General features: G+C 43.5%; 2 protein-coding genes across 6 annotated transcripts in view; one reads left to right on the top strand and one right to left on the bottom strand.

The window, feature by feature from the left end:
• The window catches only part of Glt8d2 (glycosyltransferase 8 domain containing 2), a 50454-nt gene extending 46996 nt beyond the window's left edge, over positions 1 to 3458 (top strand). For 2 of the 3 annotated variants that reach the window (XM_031349001.1, XM_031349000.1), the window contains one exon: positions 24 to 358. In XM_031349001.1, the coding sequence (XP_031204861.1) occupies positions 24 to 339 (316 nt within the window). In that variant the 3' untranslated portion in view covers positions 340 to 358. Of the gene's footprint in view, positions 1 to 23; positions 359 to 1790 lie in introns of those variants that run through there. The other variant, XM_031348999.1, reaches the window with a different exon arrangement.
• Positions 3062 to 22404, bottom strand: part of Tdg (thymine DNA glycosylase) — a 19657-nt gene continuing 314 nt past the window's right edge. For 2 of the 3 annotated variants that reach the window (XM_031348997.1, XM_031348995.1), the window contains exons 2-10: positions 14457 to 14632; positions 11533 to 11774; positions 11007 to 11076; positions 8993 to 9128; positions 8728 to 8810; positions 8552 to 8646; positions 5807 to 5978; positions 5116 to 5241; positions 3062 to 4766 (exon numbers count right to left, since the gene is read on the bottom strand). In XM_031348997.1, coding sequence (XP_031204857.1) covers positions 4624 to 4766; positions 5116 to 5241; positions 5807 to 5978; positions 8552 to 8646; positions 8728 to 8810; positions 8993 to 9128; positions 11007 to 11076; positions 11533 to 11774; positions 14457 to 14583 — 1194 coding nt within the window. In that variant the 5' untranslated portion in view covers positions 14584 to 14632 and the 3' untranslated portion in view covers positions 3062 to 4623. The remainder of the gene's footprint in view (positions 4767 to 5115; positions 5242 to 5806; positions 5979 to 8551; positions 8647 to 8727; positions 8811 to 8992; positions 9129 to 11006; positions 11077 to 11532; positions 11775 to 14456; positions 14633 to 22404) is intronic. The other variant, XM_031348996.1, reaches the window with a different exon arrangement.

Raw genomic sequence — 22404 nt, forward strand, 5'->3', positions numbered from 1 at the left:
TTTTTTTTAATCCCATTTCTTAGAGAAAACCTCTACAGCAGCTCGCTGGGAGGAGGAGTGGCTACCTCTCCAATGCTGATTGTGTTTCATGGGAAGTATTCCACCATCAACCCGCTGTGGCACATACGGCACCTCGGTGAGTCCTTCCAAGAAGGGAACGTTTTACTCCATGAACACCACCATGCTAGCACCTATATACAGCCTAGGGCTTCAAGCCCTAGGGGTGACCTTGGCCACCTCTTCTCCTTAACCATCAGGCTCACAATCTGCAAGTGCAGATGGTATTTTCAGTTGCCAGAGGGAGAGCATTCTAGGATTCAAGAAAAGGATTCCGGCTAGGGCTGGAGAGAAGGCTCCAGTTAGGAGCACTGGCTGCTCTCTGAGAAGACTCAGGCTCAACCCACATGGCAGCTTCCAACTGTCTCTAATTCCAACTCCAGGGGATCTGACACTCTCATGCAATACACATGAAACGAAAATAAATTCTAAAGCAGTATTTAAAGCTTACAGAGAGATGCTTAACACAGCTCTTTCACCTTGCAATGGTCCAGTGTACAGAACCCACTGAGTGTGATGGCATTCGACCTTAGACAGCTTGCACTCCAATGCTATCTATCAGGCCAAAACTCGCTGTTTCCATATACATAAAATCCCATCAAAGTGGAGGTCAGTAACAAGTAGCATGAAGCTGGGCTGGGGATATGGCTCAGTGGATACAAGCAAGCATGACTACAATTTGGGTCCCCAGAACCCCTGCAAAAGACAACAAGCACAGTGGCCACCAGCGATCCCAGCACTGAGATAGCTACGACAGGGGCTTCTCTAGGTAAGCTGGTAAGCTTTGGGTTTAAGTGAGAGACCATTGCTTCAATAATGGAGAGAAATTGAAGAAACCTGATGTTAACTTTGGCTTTCCACAACACACACATGGATAGTACAGACACGTGTACAAAACAGAAAAAGGAAAAGGACAGACCCTGGGGCAGACTCAGATTCACATCTTGTGAATTACTAATTACTGACGTGCAAGAAGGGCATAACCTTCCTGAGGAAAAGAGTCCGTTTTTCTCTGTAAGGTTTGGAATCAGGCAAGAAATGTAAAGTCAGTCTATACAGCAAGAGTTTGAAATGTGATCTGGTTTTGCATGTGGGAAGCAACAATAATTGAGTTTGGGCCAAAACAGAAAGCCTTTTATCATCTATAAAATAAAATCGTTCCACATTGTCCTGCAGCTGAGGTGAGGCTGGCTCTCTGATGACTTCTCAGGACACGGGAACTCCTCTTAGATGTGGGTGGCTCCCTTTGTGGAGGCTGGCTGAAAGCTGGTCCCTGTAACCACAGGCGAAGGTGACTAACTAGCTTCTCTACTGCAGCTGCTAATAAGTGACAAAAGCCAGGTTCTATTGTTACTGACAGGTAGCACAAAAACATGATCCTGGCTGACTATCTCTTCTCTACTCAATGGAATTTTGGTTATGGAAAAAAGCAACAGCAGAGGATATGTATTTATATATATACACCCATCTATACACATATAATATATATAATATCTGCATGACCTTCTAGAACTACTGTACAACACTGAGGAATGGCAGTACTAAGGTCTCTTCACTATTCTAGCCTCTGGCTCATGTATGCTTACCACTCTGCGGACTGGTGTGACACCAAGGGGGCTTATGTGAGGTGTGACTCCTGCTAACCGGAAACTTTTACCACAGCTTGTAGCCAAGGTTTTATATAAAATCGTGTTCACTAACAAGCCTGTTATTTCCCTCTGCACACACTGAAGGCTGGAACCCTGATGCAAGATATTCGGAGCACTTCCTGCAGGAAGCTAAACTACTCCACTGGAATGGAAGACACAAACCCTGGGACTTTCCTAGTGTTCACAATGACTTATGGGAAAGCTGGTTTGTCCCTGATCCTGCAGGGATCTTTAAACTGAATCACAATAGATGAAACACTCCAACAGTTAAAATACTCCCTGGATAAAAATGGAATGGGTCCTTTGTATCCTCTAACACTGTTTTTATGAGCAGCACTTCTGATATATATGATCTACAATGTAAGAGACAAAAACTACTGTGTACAAGTTGAACCATGGCCCACACAGACAGAACTTCTTGAAGATCAAATGATTGTTATGAGCAGCCCCTACTCATTCCTTTCTTTTGGTGTTTTGATACAGGGTCTCTATGTATCCCAGGTCTTGACCTGAATGACAACTATATTTGAAAACTTTCGAAATCTCTAAATTTCTTAGATATTTTTGGAGCAGTTTTTTTGTTTTAAGATGGGATCTCCGTGGCTGAAGAGAGTGTTTAAGAGTGTGCCTGCTCTTCCAGAGGACCCAGGTTTGATTCCCAGCACCCACATGGCAGTTCACAGTTAACTGTAAATACAGTTCTAGGGGATCTGACATTCTCTTCTGGCATTCACAGACACTGAGCACACATGTGATGTACAGACATATTGCAGACAAAACATCCACACACGTTTTTAAAATAATATAAACAAGTTAGCTGGGTGGTGCCAGCACATTGCCTTTAATCCCAGAACTCAGGAGACAGACAAAGGTAGGAGTTTGAGGACAGCCTGGTCTACACTGAGTTTTAGGACAGCCAGGACCACACACAGAGAAACCCTGTCCCTAAAACAAACAAACAAAAAGATAAGGTCTCTCTCTATATCCCTGGATAACTTGGAACTCACTATATCGACTTCAAATCCACAAAGATCCACATGCCTCTGTCTCCTGAGTACTGGAATTGAAGAAGGCCTGGGCCACCATACCTGGCTACAAGTTTTTTCTTTTTTAAAACAGGTTGCCAGTTTTGCCTTTTATAAAATTATAAATTAAAAAATGTAGTATCTATAAAAATAAACTATTCAAGTTTTTGTGATTTTCCTCATGTATTGCTCCACATGTCAAATGTAACAGAAAGTAAACCATCCTCAGGTTTACACTGGGGAAGAATACCATTAAATCCTGCCAGAGAAAACGCTGTATATTAAGTATAGCCATTCTTAATGTTCACTGTAAAAATGCTCAGACTTCCGCATATTTAAAATCTCAGTATTATTTAATGAAAACACCCCACCCTGTCATGTACAGGATGCACAGCACTTACTACTCACTTACCATGTTCAAGGAAAAGCACCAGGACAGTACTCAGAGGGTCCACACGGCCACTCTCCAGAGTCATAATTTAAAGGTATTTCTCCATGGTAAAGCTACAATAGTTACATATCAAGGCGATACTACATGCTTTACATAGTCCCATGAAAAAAATAATTGATCCTAATCCCTGATGCAAGGCACTTCAAAGCACCCGCATAAAATGCCCATGTAAACAGTATCGCAGTGCACCTTCCAAATAACATGACTTGTACACAGCCTGACCCAGACCGAAGGAAAAATAAAGCCCATCATTGCCACAGCTAAAGGCATGTTAAATTTCTACCAAAAAACTGCTTCTCTCATTATTCATAGAACAGGCTACAAAACCCTTGTGGACATTTCATACTACAAAACCAGCATGCTCCAGGGGTGAGCATCGAGTCAGAGAGTACTCGAGACTGGTCAGGAGTGAATGCACTAGGCATCTCTGAATACCCATGTTTCATACCTACCAGCCCTGGTGGGCTGTCTGTAGCACCATGGAAAATGCATGAGCAGCCACAAAGGTACAGATTCCAGTCAGCTTTCTCATGAGGCTCACGTAGTCCACAGTAATCAACAGCAGTGACAATGCTTTTTAAATCATTGACAAGTGATTAGCTTCATCTAGCAAGAGAAGTTCTGTATTAGTACATCCCATGTACTGAGCACCAGTTTAAACAGGATTATCAAACACCTGCAGCATCCCGTTGCTCACTGGAAAGTTCATTTTTTAGCATTTTCCACGTCAGGGATAAAAATGAGAACAGTGATGAACACTGAAGGGGAATTCAGTAAAATAGACAAGTGGCATTTATCCAAGTTCCACTGTGTTCTCAGGAACCTGCTTCTGCCTCTGAGAGGCCAAGGAAGGGCTCAGGCCCCATTAGGTTTCTATTACCAAGCAACTGCCACACACACCACTGGGAGAGTAAGGGGGGGTCTGTGTGTGACTGCAACTCAGGGGGTTCTGAGTTCACCCCCAGCTTCGAGTCCATGGAGGGTTAGTCAGCTTCAAACAGAGACTGGCACATCTGCCTTTTCACCAGCTTGAATCTTACTAGCATGCCCCTCTTAGGCATTTAAAGGGATAAGGGCATATATAGGTATGCACAGTGAAGAATCAACTATAAATTATTCAGACTGTTGCTTTTTTAAAATTACAGATCAAAGTGACTCCTCAAAGAAAACCAGTTTCTTCATAAATGAAATAGAGTATATAAAAAGCTGGAATGATGGGTAATTCAAATACAAAACTCAAGTACAAAACACCCTATTTTTTCTTTCTTTCCAAACTACACAGATTCATACAGTTGACTCTACCATATACCTGCTCCATATATAATTACACCACTAGCGTAAAGGACTATTAATACTAAAATCCTCAGTTAGCAAACTGAGGTTCTATGTCCTGACATCTGCATTAAAACTGCAGCACTGAGCCAGAGCTGGAGGCATTTTCCTAAGCATGGCTTCCTTCTTCCTGCTCTCCTGTCCCACAATTATTAAAAGGAGGGATCTGCTCTGCAAATGACTGCGCCATCCACTGCCCATTCGGAACATCGCCGGGAGCTGCTTCTCCTCTTGGCTCCGCACTGTTGGCTGCTGGGAAGGGAAAAAAAAAATCTTAGTTCACTGTCAAGTTTAAAGTGATCTAATTAGGAGATTTTAGAAGTGCATTAGGAAATTATTAAGATACTGAGTGAGCCTTTTAAAACAATGATAAAAAATATTACTAGATTTTCAGATCAAGGACCAACAAATCATCATTTGCCACTCAAGGAGGGAAACGCTTGTTGGTTGATTTACAAGCCGACTTAAAATCATGTGTGAGAGGCTTTAGCTACTTAATTACATTTTCATATTAGTATTCTACATCTCCATCGATTACTCTCTCTTTCTAGTATTCCCATCAGCCCAGGTCTCTCAAAGGACAAATCTGGAGGAAACATACTTAGCCCATTTGAAGCAAAGCCACAAGGTTCACCATTACATGGGTTTTCACCGTAGGCACCGCCGTACGCTGCCTCATAGCCTGGATCATACTTTTCTTCCTTAACAGCCATCTTCTTTGCGTCCTCTGTGGAGAGGGTAAAAGAGGATTGAAACTGATGTTGGATGCAAATACAGCTGAGTCACATAATTTGCTATTGTTATTTTTCTCTTTAAGATTTGTTATTGTTTATTTGTATGTGTGTGAGGTTGCATGAGTTTATATGCATGCAGGTGCCCAAGGAGGCCAGAGGACAATCGATGCCCTGGAACTGGAATTACAGGTGTCTGTAAACTGCCTGAAGAGGGTTCTGAGAACTGAACCCTGGTCTTCAGCAAGAGCAGCAAACGCTGCCAACCACTGGAGTCTCTCTAGCCCCATTTGCTATCGTCCTTAAAGTTCTTTGTAGCATACACTAAATTAGCTTGTGAAAACTGGAAAAGTCCATTTCACTCAATTTTAGGCAGAGAGACGCTCCTTGGACTCAGAATACTGGGAAAACCACGGTATAAAGACCTGTGTACAGACTCTAAAACCCGTTACCAGAGCATCTGGCTACAGTGTGATTTTCTTTCTTCCTGCTTTAAATCTGCCACTTCTTTTCTGTTCCATACACACAAGAAGCTGAGGAGGGAAGGGAAGAGTAACAAACCTTGGGCAAGCTGTAGGTCAAATGTATATTGCACTTCCTGAACGTCCGTGTTGCGTTCAATGCCTTTCAGCTGATCTCTCAAGTCCTTCAGCTTAATGTAGTAATGAACTTTGTCCTGGGCTCGAGGAAACTGAGCACATCTGGCACTGGAAGATGGCATGACGTAGCAAAGCTGGGATCAACAAGTTTCAGAGATGTTAACATTGGACTGAATCTACTCATGCTGTGATTAGAAAAACTGAACTTTATTTGGCTTAATAACTTGATACTTAAACATAAAATCAATCAAAGAAGCTGCATTTTAAGATCCCCAAATGTAGCTTGCTTTGAGTTCTTTTCTCATCAACTATGGGCAAAGCCTTGTGCATAATTAATTTAGAAATGTCCCTAGAAGTTGGATGAAATACCAGAAGTGAATGGCGGCAGGGAAAGACGCTTGCATTTATCATGTTGATGGTGACAAACTGTCCTTCACTGGGCAGAACTCATTTCTTGTTCTCTACATATAAGTGAGGAAATAAACTATTATATTTATGGCAAGATTTAAGTTCATTCTCCTTTCATATATTACAATGATTTTGCTTTGAGACTTCCTCGTCATATATTATAATATATTCTATTTTTGATTATAGAATTTTTAGAAACTCCTGGTTAATGCAGATGTGTGGGTGTTAGCACATTTTCAAGACGTTCTTAAAATGATCCACAGTAGACTAGCTAGGGGTAATGGCACACACTGTTAATCCTAGCAGAGGCAGATGGATCGCTGTAAGTTTGAGGACAGCCTTGTCGAATGTGCACACTGAGGCGCCTGCCTGGCTCTCTCTCCCTCTCCCTCTCACACACATAAACAGAAGAGAATAAAATGAAGAAACTAAAGTATTTTCACTTCCAGCTAAATCACTAGCAACATCAATAACTTCGTAGAATACACCGTGGAAGATAGATGCAGGGCTGCCTATAGAACTGCCACCGTTGCCATAGTTACCTGTTGGCTGTCAACTGACCCAGATCTGGACTCATCTGTGAAGAAAGAACTTCACTGGACATCATGGAGATCTAACTAGCCTGCGGTCTGGTCTGTGAGGCACTCTCTTAGTTAGCTGGTTTTATGGGGGTGGGCATGTGGTACGTGTACCAGCGGAAGGAGGAGGATAACTTGTGGGAGTCAATTCTCTCCTTCCACAGTATGGGTCTGGGGGTTGAACTCAAGTTGTCAGGCATGGCAGAAAATATCTTAACCCACTGAGCCATGCTGCTGGTCCCACAAGGCATTTCCATAACTGATAATATGTGAGAGCACAGCCCACGGTGAGTACTGCCACCCTTAGTCTGATGAGCTCGTTTGTTTGCTTAATTTTTTTTTTTAAGATTTATTGATTTGTATGTGCACTGGTGTTTTGCATGGATGAATATCCATCTGTGTGAGGGTCCCAGGACCCCTGGAACGGGAGTGACAGACAGGAGTGAGCTGCCATGTGGTTGCTGGGAATTGAACACAGTTCCTCTGGAAGAACAGCCAGTGCTGTTAGCACAAAGCCATTTCTCCAGGCCAGAGCCCGAGTTCTATAAGAAAGACAGCTGAGCAAGCGAGTAAGAATGTTCTTCCACAAGCTTTGCTGCAATGGCTGCTTCCACGCTCCTGCTCTTGCCTCCCTCGATGATGGGAGGTAGGGAGCAGTGCTAAAGCACTTGCCTTGCATGTGAGGAAACCCTATGTTCATTCCCCAACACACACACACACACACACACACACACACACACACACACACACACACACACAGACAGAGAGACAGAGAGAATAATAAGAAAGCTGAAGTGGTAGAATATTGCCTAACATGTAAGTCTGATCTCCAACACACACACACACACACACACACACACACACACACACACACACACACACACACACACATATACACACACACACACACAAAAAGACAAACAAAACCCTACACTTAACTACTAAAAAAGAGTAAACAAAATCAGAAACAAATATTTGCAAATATTCTGTGGAAATTAGTTTGAAAATCACTATACAGAGCTAGACAGTAACTTAGTGGTAAAAGCTCAAGGGCTGCTCTTGCAGAAGACCCAGGGTTCAATTCCCCAGCATCCACATGGTGGCTCACAATTGTCTGTAACTCCAGTCCCACGAAATTAGATATACTCTTCTGGCCTCCATGGGCCATGTGGTTGTATATAGATAAATGTCTATATACATTAAGCAAAATATCCATATGTATAAAAACAAACAAACAAATATATAAATAGCTGAATAAATGAAAGGTTAAAAAAAGAGCGAAAAGGCAAGCAAGAAAGCTTCAGGGCTGTTCCTGATACCTTTCATTATGCGGCAGTACCAAACAGGCTGGCTGGCTGTTTGTCCAGCATGCTTAGCTTTAAAATTAAGCTGGGATTAAATAAACAGATGTAGTAGTTAATTTTACCAATGAGGATACCAAAGTATACATTATATACATATGTATGTCTGAATTTGTACAGTATGTGCCAGTTCCTCTGACATTTAACTGATAAATACTTTTTAAATAAAACTAACTGCATTTGAAAGTCTAAACCGATAATTATTTAACAAAACAGGTAGATTCATTCTCTTAGGACAAAAATGACAATGTCTGAGACAAACAGGAAGGACAGTCAGCTAGAAGCCCCTGGTAGCTGGATTGGGAAGGACAGTCAGCTAGAAGCCCCTGGGTAGCTTACAGATGCACTTGGAAGACTTACAGTTTCTGTGTCTGGAATCTTGTGGGGTTGAAGCCCAAATTCCAAGTTCTTAACCTTTACTCCAAAAACTTCTTTACTGAAAATTTCATAAATACCTAAAATAAAACACAAATATATTTAACACTGCCCTTGCCATCAGCATAGAGAAAAGACAAAAATGTAAAAGCAATTCTTACATTTTCCATTAAACACTGCTATCCGTGGCTGATATTTCTGCAGTTTCTGCACTAGGATACGTCCCCCTTCCCGAAACTCTTTACTGGAAGGGAATGAAGAGGCAGTGAGGAACAGACGCAGAGCAGTGTTTGCAGCGAGCCGCCTTCAGGAAGCTCTCCACATATCACATGCACTTTTGGATCTTGGTTTGGATCGGCTCCATACAATATTTCAAAGTGGGCGCAAGGTCCCTACAGCACTATAACCCCCATGTTCTATAGCTACCTAGACAGATCCTTGCTGCCCGGCGTTGTCCGTTCCACCATGTTGGTGAACCCGATGCCGTATTTCCCGGGTAAGGTGTGGTCATCCATGTGATTCAGCTGCACCTCACTTAGCCCTGACATGAACAAGCACTTCCCTGTGAAAACAAGACTCTGTTACTTCCACGGAAAGTGTAAAGCTTTTATCAAAAAACTCATGAAGTAGCTTACATCATGTTGCTCAAACTGCAAGGAAATAAAATATGCTTAAAAATTAGTAATCTACATCAAATACCATATTGAACAATGACAGCAGATTGGATACCATGCTAATTTCTCTCTGATTTTAATCATAATTTTCCTACAAGAAATTATTACCTTCTTTGCATACACAGCTTCAGACTGTTCTTACTTAGTAACTGATAATGTCACTCACTACTTTGTTATTAAGACTCCCCCCAACCCCGTAGAGGAAACTAAGACACACTTTCTCAGAATTTTAAAATAATGGGTACAATATTTGCTAGTTTCAAAAGCACATTATTACTTAGCCCAAACACCTGCAATCTGACTCTCGGACAAGCAGCATTGTCTGAGGACATACACAGCTGCAGTAGGCAGTGTAAAGGATCTGTATGAACAACTTACGTGTGTAGAGCAATGCAGTAGAAGAACCCGTTTTAAAGCTCACTATCAAAGAATGAGCCTTTGCTGCTCTCTCCTTCTATAGAAACTGTCTTTAGAGAATGTCTCAGACCAAAGCATTTTATACATAACTGATACCCGACATCTATGAATTTCCTTTAAGGAACTTTTTCAGCTATTTTATGTGTATGGGTGTGTCTTAGGGTTTTTATTGCTGTGGTAAAGACCATGACTAAAGGCGATTTGGGGAGGAATAGGTTTATTTCAACTTACATCTCTAAGGTCACACTCCATCACTGAAAGAAGTCAGGGCAGGAACTCAAGGCAGGAACCTGGAGGCAGGAAGTCATGCAGAGGCCGTGGAGGATGCTCCTTACTGGCTTGCTCAGCCTGCTTTCTTATACAACTCAAGGCCACCTGCCCAGGGGTGCCCAGGGGTGTGATCACCCACAGTAAGCTGGACCTTCCCATAGCAACTACTAATCAAGTAAACACCCCAGGGCCCAATATCGTGGTAGCACTTTCTTGGTTGAGTTTCCCTCTTGCCAAAGTACTCTGAGCTTGTGTCACAGTGACAAAAAAAATTAAAAAACAAAACCAACCAGAACAGTGTGGGGTTGGTACCAAAAGACAGAACCGGGTCCTCTAGAACTGAAGCTACAGTAGTTGTGAGCCAAACTCTCTTGGGATAGTTTGGAATCAAACCTGGGTGCTCTGAAAGAGCAGCCAATGCTCTTAACCTCTGAGCCACCTCTCCAGCTCCATAATCAATACTTTTTATCTCTCCAAGAAAGTAACACTGACAAAAATCTGGAAACATCAATACTTTTGTCTACACTGACACAGCAAAGTGTTATTACTATATCTATGGAGTACACACACACACACACCATCACGCAAAAAATAAATAAATAAATAAGGGCAGGTGGTAGTGCATGCCTTTAATTCCAGCACTTGGGAGCAAAGGCAGGCAAGTGTTTCTAAATTCAAGCCAGCCTGGTCTACATAGGAGTTCCTGAATAGCCAGGGCTACATAGAGAGACTCTGTCTCAAAACACTGCCCCCTTAGAAAAGAAGACAATCTTGAAAGCATTTGAGCAGAGAGTAAGTACAGAGGCTAGCCCCGTTGTAGAATACATGCTTAGTGTGCTCAGGAGTCCTGGCTTGGATTCCACAGAACCTCCAGGACGTTCTCTCTCATGCCCTCTACTCTCCACTAACACCAAAGTGCAGTGACACCACGCCAGACCCTCGACCTTCATGTCCATACTCAGGGAAACATGTGACTAGTGTAGCTTATTCATATAATTCTTGTCATTGTGAAGTCAGCCCATTAATCCTACTAATAAAAATACCTCACTCAAAGTGACTTTGAAAAGGTACACACTTACAGAAGTGATTTCCAGGTCCAGGGTAGTGATGTCCTTTGTAAGCAGCCATTAATCCTGGGTTAATGCCAATCTAGAAAACAAAGTAATTGAACACTTTTACTTTTAAAAACTCAGACAAATATTCCATTGTTTTATATGCAAAATTTATATAAACAGCAGGCTGTTCTGTTACTATCCCACCCCCTACTATGTATTATACTAAATTATTTTGTGTTTTTCCTTAAAAAAAAAAGTTCTCTACTAAAAAAGAAACAGAAACTAAAGAAAAGAAAATAGCAAGGTGGTGATAGTGCAGCCTTTAATCCTAGTACTAGGGAGGCAGAGGCAGTCAGATCGCTGAGTTTGAGGCCAGCCTGATCTACAGAGCAAGTTTTAGGACAGCCACTGCTACAGAGAAACTCTGTGTCTAAAAATCCTAAAACAAACAAAACCTTTCTTTTCAGAAGAATGCTATTTGTAAGAACCACTGTTAAGTAAAGTTACTCCTCTGGTGCTATCTATTGTCAAAAAGGACAAAAATTCTTACAATCACAATATCCAGATTGAAGGTCAAAATATCGGGAAGAGTCTTGGTGAGCAGCTCAGCTTCAGAGACGCCGTTGAAACGGTCCACTTTCCTTTTCACTTTAAACGTGTCAGTGATTTTCTCTTGCTTTTCCTTGGACTTTGTCGACTTGCCGGATTTCTTTGATGCAGCAGGTTTTTTGGGTTCCACTGGGTCCTGGGGCTCTGATGCTCTGGTTTTCCTTTTCCTTCTCTTTGGAGCTTCTGAAACAGCGATTCCCAGAATGTAGTGGCAGAAAACATAGAAACTGCAGGCGATTCCACAGCAGTCACACTATGAACATCCGTGCTATCCGATCTGAAGTTACAACCTTGAATTTCTGTCTCCTCTGCAGCCTCCCCTCCTATCCCTCTCCCCACCTAGGCACATCTGATGGTCACAGACTCATCTTCTATACAATATCACTTGGCTTCTTGTTTCCCCGGGGATCTATATACTACTTACAGGTATTCTAAGTACATAAATTGTTAAGTAAACAAATTTTTGAAGAAGGCCAGAAGCATCCAGGAGGCAGGTAAAGAAGGTCACTCTGATCTATATACTAAGATTCTGTCCTCAAAGGGAAAGGTTTTTAATTCACTTCCTACTAGTAGACACACAGGTGGCTTATGGCTTGTTTTAGATGTCATGAGGCACAGACTGCTCCACACACATTCAATGTGACTTAAAAGTACTGAAGACAAGCTCTCTCGGGCTGGCAGCATTGCTCAAAGGTAACAACAGAGCTATGTTCTCAGGACCTCCACAGGCCGACATGAAGGCTGAATGATGTGTGTTGAGGTCTACTTTGAACATTACAGAGTGTGTGTAACATTACCCAACAAATGTCAGTCCTGACAGTCCAAAGTGTCTCTTGACGATGGTAATGCACAAAGCACTCTTGGCTGAGAAACAGACTCAGTTATTCGACGGGAAGCCTGTGTTCCCTCCTCTCTGACTCTTTGAATGCCTTCCTGACCCCATTCTACTATGTATTTTCCTAACCACGCCTGGAAGATAGCTTCAGTTGCTCCTTACTAGGGCTCTACCACAATAGACTAGCAGCTGGAGATCCCCAGTTCTCAAGTGTCTGCAAACACAGGAGAAGTGAGGCAGGAGACAGCCCCAGCCAATAAATTAGGTGTGGCCCTGGAATTATAAGGCAACTATGAGTACATTTCTCATTTAAATGCTGCTACTGCTACCCAAACCCCTCAACCTATGTGTCTTCTCTTCCAGTTCTATATCTTAGTGTGTGGCACTTTGTGCAAACAACTGCATGTCAGAAATCTATGAATGCTTTGGATAATGCTTGAGTCTGCCCACCAAAGATTCCTATGTTTGATGCTTAGTTCTACGAAAGCTTTGTTGGGAGATGTGGAACTGTTAAGAGGTGGAGCCAAGCAAGGGGTCCTTAGGTTAACTGGGGAATGTCCTTAGAAGGCAGTATCAGCTCCCTGTCTCTGTGGCTTTCTGTCTGGTGACGTGATTCTCTCTCATATGAACCTCTGCCACTGAGGTACCATCCACCATGAGACCTTTCTCAGAGCTGAGCTAATGGTGAGTCCGTGCTCCTGAACCTTCAGAACTATGCACAAATCCCCTTTCTCAGGGCTGGAGACATGGCTCGGGGGTTAAGAGCACTAGCTGCTCTCACAGAGGACCTGTTTTGATTCCTGGCATCCCTTGGCAGCTCGCAACCTTCTATGACTCTAGTTCCAAGGGGTCTCACACTGTCTTCTGGCCTCAGAAGGTATCAGTCACGCAAATGGTTCACAGATTTGCAAATAAAACACCCATACACATAAAACAAAAAACCAAAATAAACACACACACACTTTTTTTCTAAAGATTAATTTTATGTATACGAGTACACTGTAGCTATCTTCAGACATACCAGAAGAAGGCATCTGATTCTTTTACAGATAGTTGTGAGACACCATAGTTGCTGAGATTTGAACTCAGGACCTCTGGAAGAGCAATCAGTGCTCTTAATTGCTGAGCCATCTCTCCAGCTCTCCCACACCCCCTTTTAAAACATGTTACTCCAAAACCAAAAAGTTACTCATCATCAAATTCATCATTATAATAATGTAAGGGCTACAACTGGTACTTTTTGTTTTCTCCTTCTCTTTCAACATCTATGTAAATACACTGGCTGGAGAGATGGCTCAGTGCTTAAGAACACTGGCTGCTCTTCCAAAGCTCCTGAGTTCAATTCCCAGAAACCACATGATGGTTCAGAACCATCTATATAATAGGATCCAATGCCCTCTTCTGGTATGTCTGAAGACATCTGCAATGTACTCATATAAATAAAATAAATAAATCTTTAAAAAAAGGAAAGGAAGAAAGGTAGATACATCAACTGTAGCCAAGGAATTACACCTCTTGAGTATTTCCCAATTCTTTGTCCATGCTCTCTAGTCTTCCTCATATCTTCCCACTTAGACCCTCCAGACTGACTTTTAAATGCTCATCCATTTGAATCCCTCCTTGGCTCACACTCTCTCAGCAGCTCCCTACTGCTTTGGGAACAGCAGCGTGCACTCCCTAGGGTCCACAGAAGCCTGCCTGCCTCATCTGCTCCCATTCCCAATATCTCCTCTGCTCCAGAATCCAATGATTCATGATTACTCAGGGGGTTGGCGGCCATGCTTCAACTACTTCTCAGCTGGCACAGCCCCTCCTTTGTTGTTCATAGGGTGACTTTTGGAGCACCTGTGTTACTTGCCTGCTGCCTCTGAGAACCTGGACCAAGTTCCATGCCAATGCTGTGAGGTCTCTGGTCACTCATGTCCTGTGCCCACTGCAGCACTTAGTGTGCAGGTGCACAGCATGTGTTCACTGATTGCTTTACTGGAGGTGAAGGCATTCAGATTCAAGGGAGACCATGTAAGAAGTACCTGGTACAGGTTCCTGGGCAGGAGCTTCTGTGGGCATCTGCTGTTCAGTCATGGCTGCCATGTTAGGAGCTTCTGCTGGTACCTGCTGTCCAGTTGTGACTGCCATGTTAGGAGCTTCTGCCATCATTTGTTGAAATGGAAATGAATACAAAGCTTGAACTTGCTCCAGAGAATAGCTGAAAGAACAATTAGGTACAAGTTATGTTACTACAGTAAAAGCTACCCAAGAGTGATTTTAATTGACCAAAGAATCGTCAGAATCCAAACAGTTTATAGCCAGATCATAGTCATTATTCAGGTAACAGGAGAGAAGGAAGGTCTATTCTCCTCTGCAAATACTTTCCTGACTTTATGAAGTACACACATACACACATGCACACACACACATACACGTTAACTCTTACTGTTCAGTGGTTAGATATGCCACCAATACAACTTGCATACTTTCTCTGAAATGACATCACAAGAACTTTCAAGTTGATAGGCTTGGAGGACTATCAATTCATATGAATTAAAAAATCACAAATACAAAATATATCCCACAAGCACTATTCCCAATCTTGGCACAAAATTTTTCCCATCGGAACAGTGTAACTTAGCTCCTCTTTTGGCTTCTTTATGTGATTTTTTTACGTATATTCATTAGATTTGGCTTTTTTTGTTATTGTTAGCCCTTTATTTGTTTTAGTTGTTGCTTACTACTTTGTAGACAGTAGAAATGGATTATTTTGTAAATACGAAACAAACAAAAGTTCTCCAACCTCTCTTCTGAGCTTGACTTAAACTCCACTAAAAGCAAAGCATACAGGCCTTGCTGGCATGGTGATACACACCCGTAATTCCAGCCCAGCTACAGAGAGACCCCGACTGCAGGATACACTACAGCAGGATATACTATAGCAGGATACATTACAGTGGAATACTACAGCAGTACACACTACAAGGGGATACTACAGCAAGATACACTACAGAAGGACACCACAACAGGACACTACAGCAGGATACACTACAGCAGGACACTACAGTAGGATACACTACAGCAGGATACACTACAGCAGGATACACTACAACAGGATACAACTAGAGCATCAAATGATGGCACTACATGAAGAATGCTTTCGGAAGTAAAGTGGGAAGGAATTTACTTTTGGAGAAAGAAGTCATGCTTCCCATGGCAAGACACTCTGCTTAGCAGCTCGCTCTCTCCCTTTCCCCCTCTCCACCCCCACGCATCCCCCCCCCCGTGTGTGTGTGTGTGTGTGTGTGTGTGTGTGTGTGTGTGCTTTGTAGGGAAAGAAGAGCTCTGACAGCAGAGGTTAGAGTTGGAGAGATGGCACAGTGGCTCAAAGCACTCACTGCTCTCGGAGGGTCTGGGTTCAGTTCCCAGTACCAACAACAGACAGTCTCAATTTCTTACAACTTTCGTTCCCCGGGTACTGGACTCTGTGTGCACTTTCACAAAGATGGTACACCCACTCTCCTATACACCAAACACACATGAATAAAAAAGCAACGTTTACATAAACTAAAGAATGTCTGGTAACCTTAAATGGCACACAATAGATTTTCCCATACTACTTGCTGGGTGAATTCTGCTCCCTTAGACTGTTCATTCCCCAGGGAGGAATGCCTTTGCCTAGCTTAGCCCATTCAAGAACACTAACAGCCACATTGTACCTTGAGACTTTCATGAGCATGTATGATGAAACAGATGAGAAATACTCTGTATGTTTATCATGGCTTCTCTGCCCCTCTCTGAATCCTGAGCTATCAGAGAAGCCCTGGAAAGTACAGTACTGCCTGGAGTTCCCTCTTCAACTCCTCAATCAACTTCAATTCCTCAGCGGATCACATAGGAGATACAGGATAGGAGACTGTTGGAGGCTAGCTTAGGGTGCTGCATGCTCAAAGACAACAGGGGTCCGATTCCTGTGGATAGGTACTTTGGCTTCAAGAAGGGTTGCTGGAAAGAAGGTCAGGCACCAGTGAGGAAGAATATTAACTCATCCTTTTAAGTTTTCTTTTTTTTTTTTTTTTGGTTTTTCGAGACAGGGTTTCTCTGTGTAGCCCTGGCTGTCCTGGAACTCACTCTGTAGACCAGGCTGGCCTCGAATTCAGGAATCCGCCTGGCTCTGCCTCCCAAGTGCTGGGATTAAAGGCATGTACCACCACTGCCCGGCAAGTTTTACTTCTTTAAAACAAACAAACAACACTCCGAAAGAACACTAATTTGAAAGGCTAATGTAATGTGTAAGAGTGTCTGTGGAGGTTAGAAGAGGGCACCAGGGCCTCAACATGTGGACTTACTAATAGTTGTGAGCTCCAAGTGGATGCCAGGAATCAAATCCAGGCTCTTTGGATCTGTTAAGCCTTCCCTCCACTCCCAAACTTGTATTTCTTTAAATACAGTTCTCAGATTATATAATGGTTTAATAGAATATCTTACAGCAACATGAAAAAATACTATGCATCTACTAAAAGTTAATTGGTATTATGAAAATATATGGAAAAAGTATATTTAATATATTTCACACAGGGATTTGTTGTTTTTGCATAGGAATTTACAAGGCCTCACACAGTCCAAGCTGGCCTTGTCTCTACAGAGTTCACTGTGACCTTGAACTCCTGCTCCTCCTGCCTCTATTTCCCAAGTGTTGGAGTTATAAGCATGTACGATCATACTTGGGCATGAGAATTAAAGTTAGCATTGTGGGACTAGCTTCCTAACACTAGCAGAAAGGTGGATATAACATCTCTTATGTGTCTGCATGTAGAGGTCAGAGGTCACTGTGAGGTCTCTTCCTCATCACTCTCTACCTTAGTTTCTGAGACAGGGTCTCTCACTGAACCTGAGCTCCAAGACAGGATAGACCCACTGGCCAACAAACCACGGAGATCATCCTGTCTCTGCTTACCCTGTGCTAGGAAGACAGCCATATGCCCAATTTTCCACACAGGTAATGCAGCAAACACTTTACCAAGTAAGCCATACATGACACAGAAACCTTCATAAATCTGAATCCTAGAAAACCAGAGTTCTGGATAACCTACTTTTCTGTTATTGAATACTAGTTAAATCTGCAAGTGATACAAACTTGCTTCAAGTTGTTTAAATTATCTTTTCTTTTTTCATTTCAAATGATTTGTGTACCTATGCTTGTCTGCAAGCGTTTATGTGCATGCCATTCACGTAGGATCTGGAGGCCGGAAGGGGAGGTCAGGGCCCCATAACTGGAGTTACTGGCAGCTGTGAGCAAACCTGTGGGTGATGGGGAACTCATGCCCTCTGCAAGAACAGGCTGTACTATTGACCATCTTTCCAGCCCCCTGCTCAAAAGACTTAAAAATTATGTTGCCTGCGCGTGCGCACACACACACACACACACACACACACACACACACACGTACACACTGGCACCTTCCCGGGCTAGAATTTTGCAGTGTTCCTGAATGCTAAGTCTCCAGAAGAAGGGCAGCAACAAGGAGAACTGAGTCCTCATCCCCATTTCCGGCTTCTCCTCCCTCACTGTGACAATGCAGAATTGGGTTTAGCAGCCTCTATATTAAGCAGTACTAAATCTGCCGAGATCTGAACAGACCCTGTACTCATTCCTTTCCTAGTTGGTATGGCAATACCTGAAACAAGAGCAACTTTAATACAAGAGCTTATTCCCACACCCAGTTCAGAATATAACCCACAGTGCTAGGGAAGACAGGCAGCGAGAGCCACTTGGTGCACGTCCTGACCAGGAGGCAGAGAAAGGGGAATGCAATGCTTAGCAGGCGCTTTCCCTCCGCATTTGTGGAGTCTGCACCCCCGCCCAGAGAAGAATAAACAGGGAAAATTAAAGGACATGAGAAGGGGAAGCCTTCTATTCCAGAGTCTGGTTGAGAGTCAGAAATGTTAACACAACTCATAAAAATCAATTCCCTATAGAGTCTGCCTATCTTTCTAAAGGCATACACAAGTAAGGATACTAAAGACTACAAACTAGGGGCTAGAGAGATAGATGGCTCAGTGGTTAAGGGCACTGACTACTCTTCCTGAGGTCCTGAGTCCAATTCCCAGCAACCACATGGTGGCTCACAACCAACTATAATGGGATCCAATGCTCTCTTCTAGTGTGTCTGAAGTCAGCTATGGGGTACTCATATACATAAAACAAATAAAATCTTTAAACAAACAAACAACTCCCCCCCAACAAACTGAGCTTAATCAGGCCTTGCTGATTGTGGTCCCGAGTTTAACTGTATTATATACACTGCTCTAAAGTCCCTAGATCGAAATAATGCACCTTACACAATCACAATTTTACTGACAAAGGGAATCCTTTAAGAGGAAAACAAATACAGCAGAGCCCTGGTGTGAATGAGAATGGCGCACTCAGGCTCAAATATCTGCAAGCTCAGTTCCTACTTAACCAACTGTTTGGGAAGGATTAGGAGGTGGCCTTAGGAGGAAGTGTGTCACTGGGAGTAGGCTCTGAGGTTTCAAAAGCCCACCCCTCCCTGGCCCCTCTGTCTGAGGTCCTCAGATCAGATGTAAAGCTCACAGCCGTTGCTCTAGTGCCACATCTGTCTGCTCCTCACCACGATGCTAATGGACTCACTCTGAAACTGTAAGCAAAGCCCCTAACTAAATGTTTCCCTTATAAGAGTTGGTCTTGGTGTCTCTTCACAACAATGGGAAGTATCTTTTTTCACTTGTCTTTAAACCTTGCTGCAAACTATATTCCCTTGTGCAAAGAAGAAGAGAGACACAGAATGTATATATAGCCACTGATAACACCTGTGGACTTTCCCCCTTGAGAAACTGTTAGGTATGAACTATTCTTTTAAACTAAGCCTGTCACCCCCCACCTCAACCCACACTGCCTCTATGACTGGGCCAGTGACATGGTCCATCATGTGCTTGCCACCAAGCCTGGTGACCTGAGCCTGATCTGAAACCCATAAGGTAGAAGAAGAAACAAACTCGAGAAAATTGACCTGTGACCTTCATACTCACACTGTGGCACATGTCGCGCACACACACACACACAGACAGAGTAAAATGTTAGTGGTAAAATAATAAATAATCCCGTGTGCTTACTATCCCTCATCACCACCCAACAGGCTTCCCAAGTTTGTTTCAGTCTGACTCGTCCTGACCCTCTCCTGGGTAGTGCAGTCCAACGCCCAGCTTTCTTGAGCAGAGGGGTAAGGGGGCACACTACTGAGCACTGACAGTCCCACCGCGCTCAGGGCAGGGCTCCTCAGTTAAACTCTTCTGGAAACTCTCTATGGACAGATCCAGAGGTGCTGCCTTCTAGGTGATCGCAAGTTAAGTTGATTCCAAGTCTAGGTGATTCCACAACAGTGATAAACTCCACAGGCTCCAGACCTGCCATCTCTGTGAAACGTACGGTTCCCTCCCGAGCTACACAGAAGTGCCCGTTGTCTTTTCTTCCCATATCTGTTGGTCTCACCTGCTCCACACTGTTTTGCCGGCTGCTGCTTTCTTCTCTCCGAGACCGGTCCATCCTACCCACTCCTACTAACCTCCCGTGCTCAGAACTGGTTCCTACAGCTGCCTGTGGTCTCTCAACACACACAGCCGACTAAGAGGTCTATGGAAACTCGTCACACCGTATGCCTGTAATCCTAGCGCAGAAGCAGAGGAAGGAGGATGAATATGAGTCTGAGGCTTGATTGGGTCTACATAAGCAAGACTATCTCAAAGCTAAAAAAAAAGTCTAGTTAATATGATTCTGATCTGCTGTTTTAAATCTTCATAAAGTTTTCTCTAGAAACATTAAGAAACTTCAATTTTAAGTTATTTAAGGTTCTAGGGTGCCATTTTCAAAATACTTTGATCATCTCACTTGTTTGTTTCTCACAAACAATGACCTGATGACTAAATGAGCTGAACACTCTACAGGGGGTTGGTCTGGTCTTGCTATCTATTCAAATGCTAGATACTGGAATCTAAGATCTGGCCATCCTCTTCCCCTCCCATCTCAGGGAAGAGAAGATCCTCACAGATACCTACTTTTGTTGTGTAAACCTTGCCCTCCCGCAACCCTGATTGGTTAATAAAGACGCCTACAGCCTGGGCTGAGCAGAAGAGAGGGGGCTGAGCAAAAGTTCCTGGGCTTCGGGTCTCAGGAAGGACCACCAAAGAGGAGACAGAAGAATGAAGTCCCCATGGGGTAGCATGGATCACAGCACATGGCCCCGAGGGCGATGAGGCAGGAACAGCCCGAACAAAACACGGCAAGTCTTATCTCAGGACAGGGAAGCAGACAAACTAGCAGAGAGGGTTGATATTTGCCCAGCTCTAGTGCTTTTAAGCTTATTATAAATACAAAGGTTTCCGTGTCTTATATTTGGGAACTAAATTACCCAAGGTGGGGTAGAAACCCCCAAATAATATTTACTGCAACACACACAGCTCCAGGGAGCTGGGAGTGTGGACCATGAAGGAACACCACATAAACATCTGCTGGTGCTACCTGGAGAATGCACACTTACCAGTGCGTTAGCTCCTACATGCAGAGTGCACAAAGGCTTTAGGACTAATCAGAATTCCCAGTTCATGCAGGGCTGGTAGGAAAGGCCCATAACCCCAGCCATCTGAGAGGCTGAGGCATGAGGCTCATGAATTTATGGCCCACCGGAGCTACAGAGTGAAGCCAAGGGTAGCCAAGGCAACACAGCAAGACCTTTCAAGTAAGAAAGATGTAAGAAAGAAAGATGTAAGAAAGAGTAAGAAGATGGCTGAGGGACATGACTCAGTCAGTGGTAAGGTGCTTGCTTAGCACACTGGAGACCCCAGGCTCAATCCTCAACCACACCCTCCCAAATAATAATAATAATCTAGGTTCTTTCTTGGGGGGGGGTGGTTCGAGACAGGGTTTCTCTGTATAATATAGCTCTGGCTGTCCTGGAACTCACTGTATAGACCAGGCTGGCCTGGAACTCAGAAATCCGCCTGCCTCTGCCTCCCAAGTGCTGGGATTAAAGGCGTTCGCCACCACGGCCCAGCAATCTAGGTTCATTTCAACATCATTTCAGTAGTATGACATCAAGGTCACACACACACACTATTTGGTCTTAGTTGAGAGAGACAGACAGACAGACACAGAGACAGACCACACACACCTGTACACATATGTACATACACATGTAAGACTGTGTCTCTTTTTGTTTATGATTCATTATTGCATCCATTCAGCATGTATTTATGTAAACTTCAGTTCAATCCATCAGTTTTACAAACCCCTCTGAAAGTTGAGCTGGGGCATTTCCCACTTTCACCAGAAGGCCCCTGGCACCCTACAGGTGGTAAACTGTAGAACAGACTTGTAGATAGATCTACCTGTCCTGTGAGTAGAGACCCTTCTGCAGTGTCCCTTGAATCTTTGAGTGGTAAATCAGGTTTTCATTTCACTCCCACGGACAGCCATCAGCCCACGTCAATCTACTCAAAGATGTAAAATAATACAGCTATCGAATAGAGAGGCGAGTTGAAGACAAATCTCTTGCTTAAGTTCAATGTCTATCCACCACTCAGAGGTAAGCTACTTCTTCACCAAGCAGGCCTAATACCTAAATCAGCATTCCGTTTACCGGCGAAGACCTTGTCATCTTGTTTTTCTTAGTTAGCTTTCTTCGAAGAGCCTAAATCTCCAAGCCTATACTTTGGCAGGAGCGCCCTGACATCCAAGGCACCACTAAGGGACAATTTTAAAGACCATCCCAGAATTAAAGACATCTAAAGATTAACTTCTTAGCGTGTTATACACACTCCAAAGCAATAGTATCTACCCCGCGAGGATACGGAGGACCCTGCCGCAAGCGTATCCACAGGGCCCCCGCTCCGCCTTTACAGTCCACGGTGACCGAGGGTGAAAGAGAACCTCGGACGCAGGCTGCGGCCGTGCGCACACCACCTTTTAAAGCTCGC

Source organism: Mastomys coucha, unplaced genomic scaffold, assembly GCF_008632895.1.
Source record: "Mastomys coucha isolate ucsf_1 unplaced genomic scaffold, UCSF_Mcou_1 pScaffold4, whole genome shotgun sequence".
NCBI lineage: Eukaryota > Metazoa > Chordata > Mammalia > Rodentia > Muridae > Mastomys > Mastomys coucha.